Source organism: Ambystoma mexicanum, chromosome 3q, assembly GCF_040938575.1.
Source record: "Ambystoma mexicanum isolate Mex_15411 chromosome 3q, UKY_AmexF1_1, whole genome shotgun sequence".
Lineage (NCBI taxonomy): Eukaryota > Metazoa > Chordata > Amphibia > Caudata > Ambystomatidae > Ambystoma > Ambystoma mexicanum.
This window is the reverse complement of record NC_090926.1, coordinates 800,268,174-800,290,862: the sequence shown is the minus strand read 5'-3', so window position 1 is coordinate 800,290,862 and position 22,689 is coordinate 800,268,174. Positions and strand designations below refer to the sequence as shown.

General features: G+C 43.9%; 1 protein-coding gene across 2 annotated transcripts in view; it reads right to left on the bottom strand.

Annotated features, from left to right (window-relative positions):
• Positions 1 to 22,689, bottom strand: part of MYCBPAP (MYCBP associated protein) — a 1,263,051-nt gene that overhangs the window by 181,290 nt on the left and 1,059,072 nt on the right. For both annotated transcript variants that reach the window (XM_069654887.1, XM_069654888.1), the window contains one exon: positions 13,641 to 13,789. In XM_069654887.1, the coding sequence (XP_069510988.1) occupies positions 13,641 to 13,789 (149 nt within the window). The remainder of the gene's footprint in view (positions 1 to 13,640; positions 13,790 to 22,689) is intronic.

The window sequence follows — 22,689 nt, the reverse complement described above, 5'->3', positions numbered from 1 at the left end:
CAGAAGCTATTCTCTGGCGGCCATCTTAGGTCGGGCGCACGGTGGAACAAAGGCTTCCCAGCTGATGCAGAGCTTCGCCTGCATGCGGGGAGTAACAGGGCTTGATTTACTGCTTGGCAAAAAGATGCTGGTGTTGGGGATCAGTGCGAGGGCATCCACTTCGGTATGTGATCAGGACACTCCTCCTTCCTTGTGATAGTCGGTGTGCACGACGGTGCAGCTGGTGTTGATCCTGATGCGATGTGCTGGGGAGGGGCTCCTGCCCACTCCCGGACTCCAGATAGACTGTGATGATCGTGAAGGACCCTGCAAGAGCTCTAAGCAATTGATGCAGATAACTACCATTTACTCTCTGTGGAGGGAAGACAGCAGCAGGCACTCAGCCCAATCTGCTGGCATCTGATTGTATTACTAGATCCAGAGCCGCCCCAAAAATGGATCTGCCATTCCAGCCTTCTATGTTGTTGAGCCACCAGTGGAACTCCATTACAGCTCCCCAGTCCTGAGACACCCAGTTGTAAGAGAAGCCCTTGCAGAGATATGTGATGAATCCCTTGATGTCATTGCTTCTCCCTTGCAGAGGGTCCCTTCCCATGTGGCCAGGGAGGTGAGGCCGCTACCAGATAGTCGCCCTGAGGGTGGTACACAGTGGGAGAATCCGATGGGTGGGGCCCACTCTCTGGGAGAAGTGAGGACTGTCAAGGAGGAACGCAGTATAGCCACCATCATGCTGTTAAAATGAGGAATCCATCCCTATATGTAGGACTCAGATACCCCATCCTCTCTTACTCCTCTTGCTTCCACTAATGTACTTATACATAGTAATTGTGTTTATCAAATACTACAATGAGCAGAGTGAGGAAAGAGTGAATATGGATAACTCCAAAAGTACTGCCAGAAGGAAGAGCAGGGCGATGAAGAGCCCTACGCAGAACCAACACGAATATGCTAGCTATTGGAAGCTAGGAAGCATTTTGGATATTCAAATTGACAAAGGAGTCCCTTCAGAGGCGGAGAACTGCAAGGCGGGGAAGCACCACAACTTACCTGGTTGTGGGATCCAGCTTCCGGTGGCAGAAGCAAAGCCTCCCGAGTGGTCCAGGTGAGATCTGACGCGTGGAGGGAATCCGGTGTGGTACAGCCACCAAACACCAAACGAAGACCGAGAGCCATGGGGAAGCCACAGAAGCTGTCCGGTGTTGCCGAGGACCGTAACGCTCTTGCAGATTAAGTACAAAGGTATGTGGAGTGGGACGGGTAAGGCACAGGGATACCTCAGAGGCTGTGGTTGGGGGGAAGTGCAGAGCCATCTTCCTTGTCCCAGTGGGACCGGAGAAAAAACCGAGTTAAGAAAGGAGGGGGTGAAAGAGTGCCCCAAATGGACTGAAAGAGAGGCTTGTCAGGATAGTTAACTGGGCCAAATTAAAAGAGATTGCAAAGCTGAAAGAGGGATCAAGAACCCAAGAATCAAGAGAGACGAGCTGAGAACAGAGCGGTGAAAAACCACCCATAAAGACTGAAAGAGTCTTGGCAGGTTAGTGAACCAGACCTAGTTAAGAGACATTACAGACTTGAACAATGGGTCTGGGACCCACAGAGAGGGACGAGAAGTCAAGGGGAAGAGAACCTTTGGCAAAAAGCATGAGAAGCCTAGAGGAAGAAAACATGTGGCATAAGTTATGAGAACACCAGGGGCAAAGAACCTTTGGCACAAGTTGCGAGAAGTCCAAAGGAAAAGACCCTTTCCATGGCACAAGTCATGGAAAGCCCAAGAGGGAAAGAAAGATCCTTTTTGCACAAATCACAAGAAGACCAGATGAAGGGGGTCATATGCTTTGGCAGGAGACAGAACTGTTTACTTTACCTCAACGTTATTTTCTTTATAAAGCACCAAAGACAAGGCTCACAGGCATATGAGTGCTAACATAACAGATAACAAAAAACAAAGAAACCAGGGTCAAAGCATCAGTGGGAAGCAGGCTGTGCAGAACAATCAACACAACAGAGCTGCTTTTGAATCTGCGTTTAAAGGAGAAACCAACCCTCAGATCAGGAGAGAGGGCATTCCATCTTCTCCTAAGCTGCATTTGGAAAGACCCTTGGGCAACCATTGTCAGCTTTGCCCTGTGCACCTGAAGAAGGAGTTATTCGATCTAAGCACACTGCGTGCTTGATGGCAGGAGAGTCTGCTAGATAAGTATGCAGAACTACTGCCATATAGGCACTTGTGTGAAATGCAAAGCAGACAAAAGATAATTCTACTGGCAATAGGTAGCCAGTACAGAGCCCTCCTGACCTCAAGAGATAAGATCTCTTCTGTGTAAGCCTCCCACAGCCTGTACTGCATTATTTTGCACTATCTGTAACGGGACAATTTATCTTTTGCCCATACAGGCAGAAGGCTGCAGCAATAGTCCAGTTTTGCTGCAATTATGGCCCAGGCAATAATGGCACAATTGTTGCGGTTAAGGAAAGGTGTTAACTGAACTAACAGCTTGAGATCGTAAGAGGAAGAAGATTCAAGGATATTCACATGTGCTTCCATATTTAGTTCTTGATCCAGGATTATACCCAGAGTCTTCACTTTGGGAAGTGTGGCAATAGCACAACCCGCTATCTGAAAGTCAGGAAAGTCGATACTCAAGTTTCTCAACTGAGCTGCTGTACCAGTTAGCATCAGCTCAGTTTCTGCATAATTTAGGGCTAAATCGTTATACGACATTCAAGTCTGTATGAGAGGTTTCAGTGTCTCCGGTATAATCATCCAAAAGAGGCAAAAGACACTGGATCTCATGTGCATAATTTGGATAAATCATGCCATTAGCATCAATCAGTTCAAATATAGGCTTGGTGAAGATATTGTACAATGTATGAGACAGGCAGGAGACCTGAGGGACTCTGCATGTGACTACAAAGTCATCGGCCTTGGTGTTATCATGAAAAATCCTAGCTGAGCAGTCTGCTATAAAAGATTTGACCCAGTTGGTCGCTATTGTAGAAAAAGAGCCTAGAAACCAGAAAAGCATGGTCAACCACGTCAAAGGTGACAGAAAGATGTAAGAGCGTAAGGAGAGCTGTACCACCCTTCTCAAAGACTTAAGAATGTTAGCCTTCAGGTCAAGTAGGGCACATTCTGTGCTATGCGCACTCCAGAAACCAAATTGTTGCTTGCCCAAGATGTTATATTTCTACAGAAAGTCCTGTACTTGAATATAGGCACTCAGATCCAGGATTGTAAGTAGAAACAGGACCTTAGTAATAGGCTTATAACCCAAAGGAACACTGGAATCAAGAGATTTGTTTGTTGTGTAAAGTGAGTAATCCACACCTGCTTTATGCATGGAGGCACAAAACCTTCCCTAAAAGATGTATTCATAAATGTAGTGAATAAAGGAATAAGATGAACAGCAAATGTCTTTACAACTAGTGCAGGGCATACATCGCCTTTGAGAGGGGTCAGAAATGTGAGGCAAATAACTTTTAGATGATTTCACAAACTTTGCCATTTATTAAATTACAAGTCAAATCAAACGCCTCACTAGCCCTACTCTGACAAGGATTTCCCTGGCTATCAAAACTAAAGGAAATGCCTATCAAAACTAAAGGAAAACACGCTAACACAGGATATCTGGCTCTCAAAGTTAAGCATCAAATACATAAAGAAATAAATGGCAATTCACAATAAAATCAACAATGATTTTCACAGTCTTTCTTGGTAACTTGGGTGAACTCCCCTTACCCAGGTTTCAAGGTGATTTCATTTCCAATGTTCAACTAAAAGAAACAAGGAAATCTGGGTTTGTAATAAAGTCTCAATTCAGTTCTTATCTCATTCAATGGGTCAAAAATAATTTTTGTTAACCAAAGTTCAAACAACAGAAAAACATCTCCTCTTTCTGGAATAAAGACTTTCCACATCATCAAATAGCATCATTGTTATTTCCAGCCCAGATGCTATGTCACAACTTCTAATTGTCCAAGAGGAAATACCACAGTTCCCGTTAGGTTCAAATAGACACAACTGTTTGTGATGTTAATGAAACAAAGCTTTTGGTCAACACTTAGTAAGTCTTTCTTTATAATATTAGGAAACACATACAGTGTGTATCTTTGTCTGGAAAACTTCACAGCACTTCTACTTTCATCTAAGCAACTTTCAGCTTTGAGTACCTTCTGCAAGATTTCACCATGAGGATCTACTCCTCCACCTCATAGTATTGCACCTCCAATTGTGCTACTGAAGTAACAAATCTACTGAAAATCAAAACACTACCACAGCCTCAGTACTTTGTGACTTTAAACAGTTTTTCAGAAATTACAAAATTCACTTTATGGTACTTTAACACCTTCAAGTAAGCAAGGTACTCTTCCTCTGAATATTCACTTTTCAGAGGGGCAGCCTATTTGCCACTCTTGACTGTCTGCAACAACGACAACCCAAATACAGGATACACTTCTCTCTTCTTCTTTTGGCTTTGCCAATATAGATTGTATTAGCTACTCAAAGAAGAGTTACAAGCAGCAAGCTTCCCTTTCCCCAACCTTGCCTTTAACGCATTGTATTCTGCCAAATGGGATAATTGAACCTGAAGCTTTTGTTGTCAGTTTCTCTCGGCTTCAGGTAATGCTTGTACATTCTTGGCTTGGGCAAAGCTAGTGTTCTGTTAGGCTTATGGCGATGCGTGCAACATTCGTTGGCTTTGGGAAAGATTGGTGTCACACCTGTTTGGAGAAACACTTTGTTCACTCTTGGTTTTGGCAATGCTTGCTCTCTACACCTTGTAATGTTCATCTTCAGACACTTAGCTTTTATTATTGGTTTAACTGCTTTAGTATAGATTCAGAGATTACCCTTCATCTCAGAATCACTTCCCAGTCTTGGCAGCCCAACTCTGTAACCCAATCCCCACGACACTTATATCTGACCAATACTTCCATAAATTTTAGAAAGACATGAAGAACTGGCTCATCACCAATCATGTACCCTACTAGTCCCATCAGCCCTCCTTAATCAAACTCTGTATAATACTATCCGATCCACCTATAGGGACTGTAAATACCGAGTTCATACTATGTCACCACCTGCCTCATTTGTACATGACCTTTACTGTTAATAATATGAATGTCTACAATTTGTAAATGACTATATTTCTTCTTGTATTGCCTATTGTTTATGTTCTATGTGTAACCATGAAACTGCATATCCTTGAAATGCGGGGGGCTTGGCTACGAGGGCCACGTTCTGGAGGAGCTCCCGAGATCCTGCAATGATCTGGGCAAAAAAGTGCGTGAAGACGGGCCGTCGACCGCTGAAAATACACATGCCGGTGTGTGAATGATTGGGCTACGCGTGGTGAACTTCTGGATGGTGCAGGAGGGACGGCGGCAGAGATCGGTGCAGAAGAGATAAGGAGCACCGGAGGCGAAAGACGACACAAAATGGCCGACCAAGGTCCGGAACAAAGGAAGAAGCAGGCCGCACGGTGGCCCAGCGAAAGGGGCGCACTGAGTGCACATTTGTCACTTGTGCAAACTACAGGTCCCCTGGGTCATGTCGAATAGAACGGTGAGGCCGAAGGCGAAACAGCCCACCTTAGACGACTTCGCTAAGACGTCCCCGGGTCAAGACATTACCAAGAGCAGGGACAAGCTGCCTGCAAGCGGCATGACGACTTTGGGCGCCAACCAAGAAATCCTGGCTGCGATTGCAGACCTAAGGGCGGCCTGGGAATCTAAGCTCGAACTAGCCGTCACTGAACTAAAAACGGCACTGGACCTCAAGGTCGGAGAGGTGCAGGAGGACGTTAACCTACTCCGACAGGATGTCAGGGCCTTGGCGGAGCGCACGGAGTCCCTTGAGAAGGAAGTCAGCCCGAATACTGCGGATTGCGCCTCCCATAAAGCCGAACTGCACGCCCTGATACAAAGAGTGGGCAACTTGGAGAGCAGAGCGGAGGAGGCGGAAGGACGAGCCCGACGAAACAACATCCGCATCGTGGGCCTGCCGGAGGGATTAAATTGAAAGTCATTCATAAACATAAAACTTTATTTTTTGAGACCCCGGAGGATGCTATGGGATGGCTCGATGCGCAAGGATGTCCCCAGGAGTCGGAAGTTCGTACGGAGAAAGAGCTCGGAAGAGATAAGTGATGCATGAAGAAGGTGCCGCAAGATGGCGCGGCATGTGGGACTTGAATATAGTCGCTTGCGCAGCCTTCAGTAGAGAAGGTCAGACTATTGCACTATTTGTCATAAGCACTGTGGTTAATGTTGACTTAACGGGAGCCTTACGGAGCGATTCTCTCAACCCCACAACAGTTTTAGTTAAGTGGCCATTAGGGCGACTTCACCCTACTGAGCTCTGTGCATTGTTCGGTGCCTGCAGGGGTAGATGTGGGGGTGCCTGAGCTCCGAGGATGGAGCTGGGCAGCAGTTGGGGTGTGTGATGTTGAGGAAGGGACAGGTGGGAGGGGAGGGAAGTTGGGGATTTATTGTGTACATAGTTATGGGGAGTTTGAGCTGGTACGAGAAGCTACAAGCAAAAAAAGGAGGGCTGTATCTGTATCACGTGGGCAAAGGGGAGTCGCTACATGGGAGGCGGGAAGACACTCATGAGCCATGGGAGACCTTAAGATCGTAACATGGAATGTCAGGGGACTTAACAGCTAAAAAGGAACAAAGTCATGATGTACCTAAAAAGACAGAGGATTGATATTGCGCTGTTGCAGGAAACACATCTGACCCAGCAAAAATTGGAACTGGTGGGGAAGAAGTGGAGAGGCACTGTAGTGGGCTCTCCGTACTCTGCCTACGCTAGGGGAGTGCTGGTCTGGGTGGCACCGCACGTTCCGCTCAAACTCACACAAGAGGTGGTGGACACGGAGGGTAGATTAGTCATATTGAAGGCCTTGGTAGGGAATAAAGAGGTGTGCATTATAAATACATATGCCCCCAACCAAAACACTGCTACGTATTTTAGAACCCTATGTACTCATCTGGGCGCGTGGTTATCTGGGGGGGGATTTAACTGTGTGCTCGATCCAAAGGCAGACAGATCTGATGGGAAGATTGATCGGCCCACCCCAGCGGCCAGGGTATTACAGAATATTACTATATGACTTTGGGCTGGCCGATGTTTGGAGGCTGAAACACCCTAATGAAACACAGTACTCGCACTACTCAGCTCCGCAGCACCTGCACACGAGGCTGGATTATTTTTTTGCCACACCAGATGTGATGATAGAGACCACCCAAATAGAATATAGAGCGAGGGTCCTGTCGGACCACTCGCCTCTGGTGCTGACCTGGCAGCACTGTCGCCCCAGGGCGCGGATACCGATGTGGCGCCTCCGGGCGGAGGCGCTCAGAGACCCAGTCTTCAGGGAAGACATCAGGGATGCGATCTCACAGTACTTTGAGGTGAACACAGGCAGCGTAGATTCAGCATGTACACTCTGGGAGGCCTTTAAGGTGGTGTTGCGGGGTGCTGCTATTGCTAAATCAAAAGGCCTACAGGGTGGGGTCCTAACAGAACTAGAGGAAGCGGAAGAGAAACTGGAGCGCGAAAGCGACAGGGCAGGAGGGGACGCAGAACTTGTACTCGAGTTGCAGCAGAGGTGTGCGGAGCTTTGGGAAAGGCTCTGCAACCTTAACTACAAAAAGTATGTCGAGAGGCAACATGCAGGTGGGGATAAAACTGGCCGCTTGTTGGCGTGGTTATATAAGAGCGAAACCCTAAGGCCCCCGATTAGGATAATAACCAGAGAGGACGGGGAGGTGGTTGACACCCAGGAAGGAGTCAACAAGGCATTCTTGGACTATTATAGAACATTATATGAGGACAGAGGAGGGGACAATCAGGAGGAGATTAGAGAAACACTAAAAGACATGGAATTACCTAAGATTAGTGATGAAGAAAGGGAGGAACTAGACGCACCAATTACCCTGGAGGAATTAGAGGAGGTGGTAAAACAGCTGCCCACTTGCAAGACCCCGGGTACGGACGGATTCCCGGGCGAGTTTTACAAAATATATAAAGCAGAAGTACTCCCCCCTATGCTAGAGATGCTCAATGAGTCTTTTGAGAAGGGTCGGCTACCGGACACGCTCAGAGAAGCACTAATCGTGCCGCTCCCCAAGCCCAACAAGCCAGGGCATTGCTGCGGCTCCTATAGGCCGTTGTCAATGTTGAACCAGGACAGCAAGATCTTGATGGCGGTCCTGGCTAATAGGCTACGAAGGGTCATCAATAAACTGATACACCCGGATCAGACAGGTTATGTCCCCAACAGAAATATAACCCACAACCACAGGCGACTCCACCGGGTGATTGAAGAAGGAAACAGAAGCGATGGGGAAATGGCGGTGGTGTCCCTAGATGCAGTCAAGGCTTTTGATTCAGTGAGGTGGCCATGGTTGCTGGCGGCCCTGGAAGAATACGTGATGGGGCCGGGTTATGTTAGGTGGGTGAAATTGTTGTAAAATGAACCACTGGCCAGAGTACGCACAGGATCGGTGATATCTGAGAGGTGGCAACTCAGTAGAGGCACCAGACAAGGGTGCCCCTGGTCCCCGATGTTATACATTCTGGCCCTAGAGCCCCTGGCAGTGTACCTCAGACAACAATATGTCATGGTCGCTATTGAGGCAGGGGGAGAGAAATACCTAATATCCTTATATGCTGACGATTTGCTACTGTATTTGAAATATCCGGAAGAAAACCTTCAGTATATTCTAGAGGTCATGGAAAAGTATGCAGAACTGTCCGGCATAGCGGTGAACCCCCAAAAATAGAGCATGTTCCCATTGCGGAGCTACATAGGAGTCCCTCTGGAACGGCTGCCAGTGTTGTCCCTACTTTGGGCGGCTGATTCCTTCCGCTACCTCGGAATAGATGTGTATCATACTGTGGAGGGGAACACTTGCATAACACCGAGGTGGCTGTGAAGAAAATCCGCACAAATATGAAGTTTTGGGAAAAGCTGCCGCTGGCGATGATGGGACGGGGGGTGATGCTCAAAATGGTGGTCCTGCCTAGGCTGTTACATTTCTTCAGTAATATACCATACCTGCTACCCAAAAAGTTTTTTGTCAAACTGAACAGCATGTGTAGGGACTTCCTGTGGCACGGCACTCGCAATAGAGTGGCGCTATGGAAGCTACAGAACTTCCATGATAGAGGGGGCATTAAGCTGCCGAACTTTGAGGCCTATTATGTAGCCAGTCAGTTGCAATATGTAACCAAATGGTTCTCTGATGAAGAAACTCCTGAATCTAGGCTGTTTGGGCAGGACTGCACCCCGTTTTACCTAAAAGAGATTATCTGGGTTCCTAGACTTGAAATGAAAGAACGCTCGGGTATGCTGTTGCTTGGGTGGAAGATGTGGCACAGAGTATGCCAACTGATGGAGAACCCGTGCCCGTGTTCCCCACAGGTGCCACTGGTTGCCTTGGCTAGGGGAGACAACCAGCTCAGGATGATAATCAGGACCTGTTGGGAATCAGTGGGGCTGGCCACATTGGGAGACATATGGCAAGAAGGGGCTATTAAAGATTTTGAAGACCTGGGAGAAGAGACAGGCTTGCATGGAGGCCAATATGTCATGTATCTTAGGCTAGTGCAGACTATTTGCAAAACCTGGCCAGAGTCTGTACTGGCGGAAGAACCAGACGCTCTAATGGGAACAATATATGACATATCGGAGGGAGGGCATGAGATCTCTAGACTATATGAGATGGTGATGACCCGGGTGGGGAAGGTTTTGACTGATTTGAGGCTGGACTGGGAAGCAGCGGTGGGGCACAGATGACCGATGGAATGTGGGAACGTGCCATAGGATACCACAAGAAAGTGTCCAGAAATGCTAGATTGCAGCAGATACAGTTATACATAACGCATAGAGCCTATATGACCCCGAAGAGAATATCTAAGTTTGCAAACGCAGGAAGAGAAGCATGCCCAAAATGCGATGAGGAAGACGCTGATATGACACACATGTTCTGGTCTTGCCCAGTGATTGAAGCTTTTGGGGGGGAAGTGGCACGGAAACTAGCGGATAAAGGGGTCCCGCTCAACATAGATAAGGCCTGGGCCTGCCTGTTGGGAGGGTTTCCCAGACCACGGAACACTAAACACCTTGGGAAACTGAGGGACCTGGCATATGTGCTTGCTAAAAGAAGGATAGGCATGGGCTGGAAGCAATGCCACAAGCCACGGGTAGAGGTATGGTGGCGGGACTTGCAAAAATGGGCGGAGGCTGAAACGGTGGTGTGGCAGGAGGCATGTGGCAATTGCGGGGAGGAAGATGTAGGTAACCTGATGGCTTGGAGAATGTTAATAACAGGACTGTTTGGCACAGCAGTGGATCCTGCAGCTTCGGAAGGAAGCGATACCCAGCCACACGCAGCGGATACAGAACTAGGAATGCAAATAAGCTCTTGGGGGGGGATTTGGGGAGCAGTAATGAGCGTTAATTGATATTCACAAGTTTATTGTAAATAATGCTGCAAGTTTGGTTTGTATTGTTTATTTTTCAAAATAATTTTTTTTTTTTTTAAAAAAATCCTTGTAATGTGCCCAGATACCTCAGGGTGTGGCGTGCCGCATTTCTTTCTTACACCAGTGAAAGAAATAATGTTCGCTTATACGCGATTGCTATATTTCAAGTACTCCATGGTTTGGCAATCAACTGTCTGTTTCACATTGCTTTTACTTGGATGCAAGTGATTGCATTTGGATATTGTTGCCGGCAGAGTTTGCGCAAGGGGTCTGAACGCTCGGTAAGACTCACCGACCTCTGTGTTCCTTCCTTCGTGTGTTGCAGGACTTTTGCAGGACTGTGACTTTTGGCTTCCGTTTGGACCCACAGCCTTCCTTTTTGAAGGTGTCTTTGGTCCAGCCACACAATTAAGGAGCCTTTCTCGCTCCTGAGACCCACAGCCTCACATCACCTTCTGGCAACGGTCTCTGGCACACTTCCTGCTGCACAAACTCTGCAATTAGCTTGACATGTGGAAAAGCAGTTTTCGTTCATGCCTTCAGCTGCACAACCTCTGCACTTCAGAGTTTGGGGGAACAGGACCCTTGCAGGACAGACAGTTGAAATCTGATGGATCCCTTTGGTTCTCACACTTTTGCCTGGATTGCCAACACTGTGTTCTTCTGTTTCTGCTTCTTCTGCTACTGCTTGCACGCCAACCACAGCTCTGACTCCATCTAATGCCCAGCACATAAGGGGGGGCCTTTAAGCCTCTAAGCTTCTTACAGGTGTGGGCTATCAGGCTTAGTTGCCCGACTACTGCTGCAACATTGCTCTTCGGCCCTCTTCCTCGTCCGAGTACTTATGGGATTATGGGACTTGTAACAAAATTAGGTTTTCTTGTCAATTTTTCAATTTTAAGGGTAGATTTATTTCCCTTAAAGGTATTTAAGGATAACTCATCATAATTCACTAGTAAAGAGGAAGGCAGTTTATTTAAGTCAACATTTATAAATTACCTTTCACTGTACCTTTGGGAGAAAGGGGGATTGTTATCCTTATAGATCTCAAATGGTCTTTCTTTCCATGGGTTTTTTACAGGTACCCTATTAGCTGTGCCCACATCGACAGGTTAAATATGTGATTCGGATACATCACAGCGACAATATGCCATTACATGTTCTGGCAGCTTTAAAATGTTCTCCCCTTTTAAGGATAAATACTGTATCTCATCCCACAGGCTCTCCTGACCACCTTGGGCTTTGTCTCCTCCCTGGTGATCCTCCCTCAGTACTCCGACCTTAAGGTCAGGATCAGTAAGTGTCTGCCTTTCCCTGGCATCTTGGGAGGAGACTTTAGACAGGGTTCTACTGAGGGGTACGTAGGATTCCTTACACCTTGCAATATGTCGGTTTCAACTGCTGTAACAAATCAGATCCCTCGAGTTCTGTAGCCAATCTAAACTCAAATGCATGGATGGTGCTCTCAGGTCTATAAAGTTAGAAATTTACCCTAGCGCTATCTAGTGTGGCCCATTTGTTTATAATACCTTCCTGAATTGTCTTGATCTGATTTATCATAATGTCATGAATGGACGTACACCTGACTTTATCTTTATTGACCAAAGGAGCAGATGGATGGGGTCTTCTAGCTCTTTAAGAATTTTAAAATGTTCTTTAGAGTCAGAGCTAGCATTTTCAATACTCCGTTCATAGGAACATCTTTTTGCCAGGATAATGGTAGCTTTATGTGATAAAGAGACTATTGATAAAGAGAACCTCAGGAATGGGATGGTAGATGCCTTCCCAATATGGTTTTGGAACTTGGAACTTTGAACTCACTTAACCCTCCCGAAGAAGAGAGTCATCTGGTTCTAAGCAGAGTGTAGTTTAGTTATAGGTTTTCTGTTGAAGTGTAAGAGACGGTAGTAGGTTCAGGACACAGGACAGTGGACTTTATGCTTTTGATGGAAATTCTGGGTAACAGAAAAAGGCTCCAACCACATACAAATGTTTCTAACTCTAGTCTCACTTAGAGTGTTCTATTATATTTTATCAAGTTGCTGTTTTCTAAAGAAGTGCTTCAAGAGTAAGCTGAGTACCCAAATACCGGGGTTATTTTATTCTGGATATAAATTCCAAAAATCTGCCCTGAGCCATTGCTTTTGTGCTCAAAGCATTTTATTTTTATTCATCTAGACCAGTCCCTGGGGCTGGATCTATATTGCACATATTCATAATACAATGAGTGAACAGAATATGGGTTCTTCACATAAAACAACCTATCACAAAGTATGCATCAGGGGTGTGTTAGTATTACTTTGTGGAGTAAATATTACATCATATTCACATTGTTACAAAGTAGCACCCCAAGAAATAGTGTTTGCACAAAATGAACAGTTGTCTGCATTGTTATACACATACTCCCTAGTATTAGTCTACAGGGCGGGTGTGTTCCTATCTGTGCAATTTGTCTTTGGAGAAAGTGATTCAAACTAGTAAAACTAGGTTGACTGTGGAGCTGAAACCAGTTTGGGTGGTCAACTCCGAAGTGGGTTAAAATTATTTCCACAGAGTACCAAACCACTTGATGGAAATTCTGACATCATCCTTAGTTTTGTTTGATGCAGGGAAACTCCTCTTAGTCATAGGGACAGGTAGGGTTCTTCCTTATTTTCAGTTCAATAAACGTCTATATCAACAACCATGCCACCTTTGTGTCCTGAGTCTACTTAGAGGTAGCAGAACTTCAATTTCTGTATTGCCCTGCAGTGTAAGGTCCCTGAAAAAAAAAAGCTGAATGTAGGAGACCAGAACACCCAAAACCCAAGCCAACTCGCGGTGGGACGATACAGGCTAGATCAGGGCTGCTCGAAGCAGCTTCTTGATGCCAAGCACCTTGTATGCTGGCAATTGCAGGATCGCGGCCACATTCCACTTGGTAACCCACAAGCTCCATTTGCTGAGACGGCCCAAATTCCCACTTCTGACTGTTTATAAAAAATCATAGGGCCTGGAGAAGGGTTCGTGCTATGTTCACCTGGGACATGTTCTGCTCTTTGCCCATTCCCAACAACCTCTCTTCCACTGAATCACTTTTACCAACACCTTTGAAGATCCTACCACCTTGCCACTTAGCAACCCTTTATGTTCCACAGCCTACCTCTTTGTCTGCAGATTTATCTTTTCCTGTCAATTTTGAGGTTCCTTTTTTATCTTCTCTCTCTCGACCACCAATGCTTCTTCGTTCTTCTCTCGCGGCACCACCTTTTTTCTCATCTTTCATCCCTTTCCCAATTCTCTTTGGATCCACTGCAAGACAAAACTTGCTATTAATTATGGTACCAAAACAAAGCACACCAACTAGAGAAGAGGTATAGACCATGGTATCAGACCTAAGGCCTCAGTTAAAGATTTTAAAGCACATTAGTTTGCAAACTGTTAATCAGTAAATATGCTTTTATATCATATAACATTGTAGATTTTAGAAAGGAAGACAAAATTACCAATTAATTTAATTACATTCAGTTTTCAACAAGTATTTTTCCTAGTAGATTTTTACTATTACTTGCACATTAAATTTCTTTTTTATTGATGTATGAAATGTATGGACTGCTTTGAAATTCTGAAATAAACCTATGATGATGAAGACAAGGAGTTCAAATGCACAGCAGTGATATGAACAGAGTTCAGAGGAAACCAGGACACTAAAGACTGGACTGCCAACTATCACATTACTGAAACTAGGGACTACAATTCACTGGGTGCCTACACATAGGCCCAGAACTAGCAAAGCATCTAAACGTACCCACCTCCCCCAAAATCAGAATAATAAAAGCAGGGCTTGCTCCAAAATTAAGATAGTAACTAGCAGCAGGATATGGGGCAAAAATTAATCGGACTGTTTGGCCATCTTCAAATGGCCTCCCAAATAATCCAAATTCATAAGAAGGGGTATAGAGGCAAGATAGACAACTATCCACCAATATTCCTGCTAGATGCATTGGGTAACATGTTTAGCAAGATCTTATTGAGCAAACTAGAAGCCCAAATTGAAGGAAATTATCTATTGGCATAGGCCCAAGCAGCATTCCGCTTGGGCGAGGACAGTACCCTGTTCATCCGTTTTTGAGATTATTTTTGTTTATGCAGAAGTCTGTAGCCAACAGACAAGTATCACTGTAACTTGCATTTATTGACCCAACGGTAAACCGAGGGAAAAAGTGGGGCACACTGAGACAAAAGTAAATCTCAGAATATCTTATTAGAAAACTACAATTGCTTTACACAAACAACATGGCTTGAATTAGTTAAGTATGGTGCAATGGACAAGGAGGCTGTCCACTTTCCTATCCAAAAAGGTGTTTATCGGGGCTGCATATTGCCCAAGCCCTCTTTAGTTTGTAGGTGGGAAAATAGATTACATGATCATTTAAAGGGAGACGTTCCTATGACAGACAAGTAACCTGAGCCTATTCTCCTGTATGCTATAGATACTGTGTTGAATGACAACAAAGATACCACAGAAGAAGCTTCTGAAGGGGTTGATTTTGTTCTGTGGTACTCTAGACCTGATCATATATATTGTAAAAACAAAGGCACTGAAAGTAGGACGACAGAAAACACGTTGCAATATTTGTTTGGCTGTGATATCCTACTGTTGGTAGTTGATATCTTTGACTATGTGTTTGTTTCTGCTCTAGAAACTGGGTCAGCAGTCAATTGGGCCTGCATTAAAAATCCAGCAACAAAAAAGAAGTCCCAACCACAACATGTGGGGGGGAATTATGGACAAATTCCAAGAAAAAGTAAGGTAAAAATACCGTACTTAAGACTGGTGCTCTCAGTTGACCTTAAATAAGGTTGCTCAATCGTATATAGCTCTTGCGTAAAATAATTCAAATGTCAAACAAAATATATCTCCAAATGGTACAAAGTTTTTCCAAGAGAAATGTTTAATTCACATTTCCTGGTTTTATATCTTTCTTGATTAGTTCAGATATTGCGAGGCAACTCAAAATCGATAGGTCAATTATTAACAATAGTACATATGCCAATGCATTTCGGTCTGAGACCATCTTCAGGGCGAATCATACGAGTGCAGGTAAGAGCCCATTTAACTTTTCAGGTTGAAATAGCTTCTCAATTGGATATAGCTAGAATAATAGTAATATATATTCCCCTCTGGCAATTAACAGGAACACTGGAGACGTTCTATGAACGCATTCACAGGAGAGGACAACTCACAATTAGCAGGTACAGGACACAAAATACAAAGAGGAAAAACAACTATGAATGGTTAGCGATATAATGTATGTTGACATATTTTTCATATTTATTTTTCTCTTACATGTACAACATCCATTTGGATCTATTTGGGGTATGTGCCTTGTTTTATTTTGAATTATCTATTATATTTATGTGTATTCTGATGAATAATTGATGTTAACACGGTGCAGATTCTACACTCACTTCAGTACAGCCCTGAAGATGGTCTCAGACCGAAATGCATTGGCATATGTACTATTGTTAATAATTGACCTATCGATTTTGAGTTGCCTCGCAATATCTGAACTAATCAAGAAAGATATAAAACCAGGAAATGTGAATTAAACATTTCTCTTGGAAAAACTTTGTACCATTTGGAGATATATTTTGTTTGACATTTGAATTATTTTACGCAAGAGCTATATACGATTGAGCAACCTTATTTAAGGTCAACTGAGAGCACCAGTCTTAAGTACGGTATTTTTACCTTACTTTTTCTTGGAATTCGTTTAGTGTGATCCGGATGCCACAGGATCAATCATAGACTGGCAGCTCCAGGTTATAATATTACACAATTTTCCTAAATGAACTTTATCTATATTAAAGGACCTAACTACTGTGGTGCCCACCTTCACATTGTATTTCTGTAACTTGGCCTAGGCATATCCAAGGTGGAGGCACACATCTCTTTAAAGAATTTATTTTAGAAATCCTCTACAGTACCATAATCATCAAGAATAATGTCATTTGCGGACATTGAAGGCTTAACGACAAATAGAGCGGACACGCTAGGCTTCACAGCCGAAGAGGCGAACGAAATCTTAGGTCTCATCACCGACAGTGGATTTAGTGGCACAAGCAATAAGAAACAGGATCCAACCAGTCAAATTAAACAGCTAGAATATCTAATAAGAAAAGAGATCAATCGTAAACTACATGCGATAACACTGGGGAGATATCATAAAAGTCAAAGAATACCAAGAGGTCTACGTCTACAATTGAGGCCCACCTTATGCAAAGAAAGTAAAGCTTTCGTAAAGAAGTGGGAGGCTATACTGAATAAATGTTCGTTGGATTTGATTTTATTAACCATACAAGAACTGGCCAAAGACCTTAAAGATCTGGGAGAGGAGATCTTAGAAATTGAGAAGTCTTTAGTGGCAACATTAAATAGAGAAGAAGTAGATTCCATCTTGGAAGACATCAACAAGAAATTATCTGGGTACAAGACGGAATTAGAAACCAAAAAAATCCGAAAATTCAAACGGGATACTTACGATTATCTCAAAGATGAAGTTTATACATGGATGGAAAAATATGGCCCTCCAATAAGGAAACCAAAACAAAACTTCACAAGCGAGACTTCTAGTTCTGGAACGGACACTGAGAGAGAAATACAGAACCAAGAAGAAGAAGCTACACCAGGAGCATCAAGTACAGCAGACCCAACTGAAACACCGAACAGAGAAAGAGAGCCTTTTTTAGGATTAGGAAGAAGAGAACAAGAAGGGGGAAAAGGAAGGCAAAAGACAAAACCGAATACGAGACAACAACAGAAGAGAACATAGTGATTAATTTGTCCTCTAGAAATCTAACCCTGTCTGAAATTAAAACATTACAAAAGGGACTCAGTTTTGTTCCTACATACGACAGCACCCTATTTGATTCTAAGATTGAACTATACAAACTGGTTCGTAAAATGAAATTGAAAGTTTTTTTCAGTGAATTAGAGGAAGAGAATCCTAGAAATACAGAAGATTCAGACTTCAAAGAATTCAGAGGAAAGAGCAATTTCATCCCACCAATAACAGTCCCCTCGGTGGATATCTTCCAGAAACAGGTCACAAGAGACCTTGAAAAGATCAAATTCAGGCATCCGAGAAATCAGAACATGAAACCTCATGAGTTGGAACTGATTAAGAACTTGTATGGAGATGACAGGATAACAATACGATCTGCAGATAAAGGAGGAGGCTTAGTTCTACTCAATACAAGCGATTATGAAGAAGAATGCTTTAGACAGCTTGGGGACATCAACACCTATGCATCACTAGACGCAGATCCTACAGAGGAGATTCGGGGTAACCTGGACAAGCTTTTGGAAAGAGCAGAAGAATTAGAATGGATAAATCATAATACAAAGAAATTTCTGACGAATACATATCCAAAAGTTCCTCATTTCTACACTCTTCCGAAGATACATAAAGATACACAGAAACCTCCGGGAAGACCTATAGTAGCCGGAATCAACAGCATCCTCGAACCACTCGGAAAATACATTGACTATTTCTTGCAACCTTTGATTCAAAAGACAAGTACCTACATCAAAGATTCTACTCATTTCCTACAACACCTAAGAAGTGTTCCATTCAACAACGACAACATTTGCTTCACAGTAGACGTAAAAAGCTTATATACATCGATTCCCCATGACTTGGGCAGAGAAGCGGTGGAGTGGATGCTCCTGAGGGAAGGAGAAATACCTGCACAAAAAGAGTTCATTATGGGATTGTTGGAATTCATTAGTAACAATTCATACTTCCAATTTAAGGATAAATTTTACTTACAGGTTGCAGGCACGGCCATGGGGGCAACCATGGCCCCTTCATATGCAAACTCCTTCATGCACAAATTCGAAACAGAACATGTTCTGACAAACAACGTATGGAATCAAGAACTTATCACCTGGATCCGGTACATAGATGATATTTTCGGCATCTGGAAGAGCACAGAATCACACCTACTAGAATTTTTTGGATACATCAACAACATAGACCCACGTATACAGTTCACATACGAATATTCACGTAAATCTATTCATTTTCTGGACGTTGAGATTAATGTCACAGAAACTGGATATCAAACCACTATCTATCGGAAAAGCACAGATAGGAACAGTCTGCTACATAGACTCAGTTTTCATCAACCCAGTCTGATCAAGAATTTACCTTACAGTCAGTTGCTTCGAGTGAAAAGGATTGTGAGTAACCAAAGTGAATACGAAAGAGCTGTGAGAGAAATGGGCAAGAAATTTCTAGCCCGCGGTTATTCAACAGAGGAAGTTACATCAGCAGAAATACGCACGGCTACACAAGATAGAGAAGAATTACTCAAACCCAAAATCAAAAAACAGGATATCTCTCCCCCACTGGTGTTTGTATCGAAATATTCACGCCAAAGCAATCGGATTAAGTCAATCATAAAGAAAAATTGGAACACTGTTACATGTGATAAAAGGGTAGAACACCTATTTAAAGAAACCCCCACATTTGCCTACCAGAGAAGTTCTAATTTGAAAGACAGATTAGTCCACACGAGACCCCCACAAAAGAAGAGAAGCACGGACCGCATAGGTACATTTCCATGCCTCAATTGCAGCAACTGTGGATATATCATGAAAGGACAAACCATAAATCATCCATATACTGGAGAAAAAATCAAATTGAAATGCTATGCCACATGTGACACGGCAGGAATCATATATGGAATTAAATGCCCTTGTGGTTTATACTACGTCGGACAAACACAGCGTACAGCAAAGATCAGGTGGAACGAACACAGATCTTGTATCAGGAACAAGACTGCAAGCTCTGCAGTAGCAAGACACTGGCAGAGTAAACAACACAATCTGGCACAGATTAAATTTGTAGTCCTGGAAAGAGTCCAAAGAAGAGAAAGATACGAGGATCTACAAAAAAGAATTGATCAACGAGAAACGTTTTGGATAGACAGACTAAGTTCCCTTACACCGAAGGGAATCAATGAAGAGATCAATTATATGTGTTTTCTCTAAAAAAGCCAGATTCACGGTTGGTTCAAGAATATGTCTTTGAATTCTTCGTGGATGAAGAAGCGCAATGGACTTATATCCAGATACAACTGGGGACACATTGAAAACGTGTGATTGAACTTGGTGTTGTTTTCTGGTGTTTTTGCACTTACATGTATTAATTGCACATCATGCAACAGTTTAAAATATTTAGGAGTGTATGAATGGGTATGGATCGCATGATCCACTCCACACAACCAGTATCTATCCTTATTTTGACACCTACATTTGTTGACATTCATAGAACATATACACAGATATAGAACTAAGTCACGTGTATAGTTTCCACTAATTGCCTAGGCTTTATCCACACCTCTCTTTCACTCGAGTTAATTCCATCATCAGTAACACAGAGCATACACACACCTTGGGGTCATGGCAACAGTCCCGCCCCCCTGCGCTCCCGTAGGGCGGTGGGTCCCGAGGCGTACGTGCGACAGCAACTTTGCTGCTGCTCGACGCCCCGCCCAGGTTCCCATGACTACCCTTAAAAGCATTTTTTGGCCACGCGCAGTTCACTTTCGCTCTCACAGGGAGCGCGATCGGTCCCGCGCGCGAATCATACGAGTGCAGGTAAGAGCCCATTTAACTTTTCAGGTTGAAATAGCTTCTCAATTGGATATAGCTAGAATAATAGTAATATATATTCCCCTCTGGCAATTAACAGGAACACTGGAGACGTTCTATGAACGCATTCACAGGAGAGGACAACTCACAATTAGCAGGTACAGGACACAAAATACAAAGAGGAAAAACAACTATGAATGGTTAGCGATATAATGTATGTTGACATATTTTTCATATTTATTTTTCTCTTACATGTACAACATCCATTTGGATCTATTTGGGGTATGTGCCTTGTTTTATTTTGAATTATCTATTATATTTATGTGTATTCTGATGAATAATTGATGTTAACACGGTGCAGATTCTACACTCACTTCAGTACAGCCCTGAAGATGGTCTCAGACCGAAATGCATTGGCATATGTACTATTGTTAATAATTGACCTATCGATTTTGAGTTGCCTCGCAATATCTGAACTAATCAAGAAAGATATAAAACCAGGAAATGTGAATTAAACATTTCTCTTGGAAAAACTTTGTACCATTTGGAGATATATTTTGTTTGACATTTGAATTATTTTACGCAAGAGCTATATACGATTGAGCAACCTTATTTAAGGTCAACTGAGAGCACCAGTCTTAAGTACGGTATTTTTACCTTACTTTTTCTTGGAATTCGTTTAGTGTGATCCGGATGCCACAGGATCAATCATAGACTGGCAGCTCCAGGTTATAATATTACACAATTTTCCTAAATGAACTTTATCTATATTAAAGGACCTAACTACTGTGGTGCCCACCTTCACATTGTATTTCGGGGAATTATGGACAACCATTTCTTTAAATATTTTCTTTCAGCACCCTCCCTGCAACACTGTTTCTCAGATTCTGAACTAGGGTGCAGAGAAGTGATGCCCTGCTCGCCCTAAAAAAATCCTCTTTTGGCTTCTGTGACAAGGCATGCTTACAGGCCGTGTCAAGGAAGGGAATGAGTCCACCCCAAACATTCCCTGGTCTTCGCACAAGTGTGTACAGATCCCCCCCCTTACCTATGATGATGATGATATCGGTGAACAATGACAGGGGAAAGCTGCAGCAGGAGGCAGCCGAGGGAAAGACCATGCAGCAGATCGCACTTTGTCGCAACAGACAACCAGCAGCCTAACACTGGCACAGTGAGAAAGGGGTGCAGCAAAGTCTCCAGGGATCTACACACCATTCAAAAAAGGAGGCCTTATTAATGAGGCTCCCATTATCTTACCAGAGACATTAAAATTGAAAGGCCCATCAGTAGGCCTTATAAAACAGGGACTCCGATTCATCAGAAAGTCTTGCACTTTTCCTTGCCTGAGATGTAATCAAAAAGGGGATGGGGGGTTTACAAGCCCTTTTCGAAGGCTCCCTAAGCATCCCCCCTGCCACACCCTCTTGAGACAGGTATGTGATTGGACAGGGTGAGTATCCAATCCTGGGAGGGGGTGGGGTATTTAAGAAGGTGCATATGACCTGTGTGGTATGGGTTAGTTGGGTGAGAAAAGGTGGTGGAGAAGGATATCCAAGAGACCAGCGGAGGGGAAAGCAGAGAGCAGTGCAGAAACTATTGGTGAGAGGGGGGTATGTGGAGTATTTGTGAGAGAGAGAGAGAGAGAGTGAGAGAGAGAGAGAGAGAGAGAGAGAGAGAGAGAGAGAGAGAGAGAGAGAAGACAGACGAGTAAGAGAGTAGGAGTAGTGGCGTGGAGCAGAGGTAGTAGCAGAGTTAGTAGTAGTAGCTTGGAGAGAATTGTGGAAGGGAGGAGGGAGAAGGAGGGACAGAGGTAAAGAGCAGTTGAAGATACAAGTGGTAATAGGAATAGGAGTGAGAAAGGAAGTAAGATCGAAGGGTTGAAGTGGAAAGGCGGAGTGACAGATTGAAGGGGCAGTAATGTGGTGGGAGGAGAAGCGCTTAAGAGATAAGTATAGAGAAGGGTCAGGTACGAGAGGGTGTAAAATGTGTGAGTGTGATGCTGGGAGAGAGGAGGCACCATTCACTATTCCGTGAGTTCTAACCAATGACAGGAGAGGGAAAGTTACAAGTTCCCTATGGAGTCAGGTAGCCATCGTCTCAGGGCAAACACCTAAAGTGTAGAGAAGAAGAAAGACAGATAGGTATTACCGATTGGTAGTTTACCAACAACCCGGTAAGGGACATCTGGGGCTGGGAGGTGGGACCCAAGCACGGGGAAGGTTGAGAGAGGAAAGGGCCAGCCCTAGCTCCAATATTCCCATCCCATTAGACCCTGAAGAACCAGAAGTGAATAACAGCCATTCTAACAATTAAATTCAAAACACACCCTTGGACTTTTCAGTAAGCCTCAGCGTGATTCTTTGGGATGGGACCCCCCCAGTCATACTTTGTAGATGGTCAAGGCCTGCTTAGAATGTATATAGGATATTGCTGAGATAAATTATGAATTTGGCTGTCGAGACAAGGTTGCCTTGGTCAAACAGACTCAACTATTACTGTTACAGATTGACAGCTCAGACCTCTGGTTGCATCCCAAGAACATAAC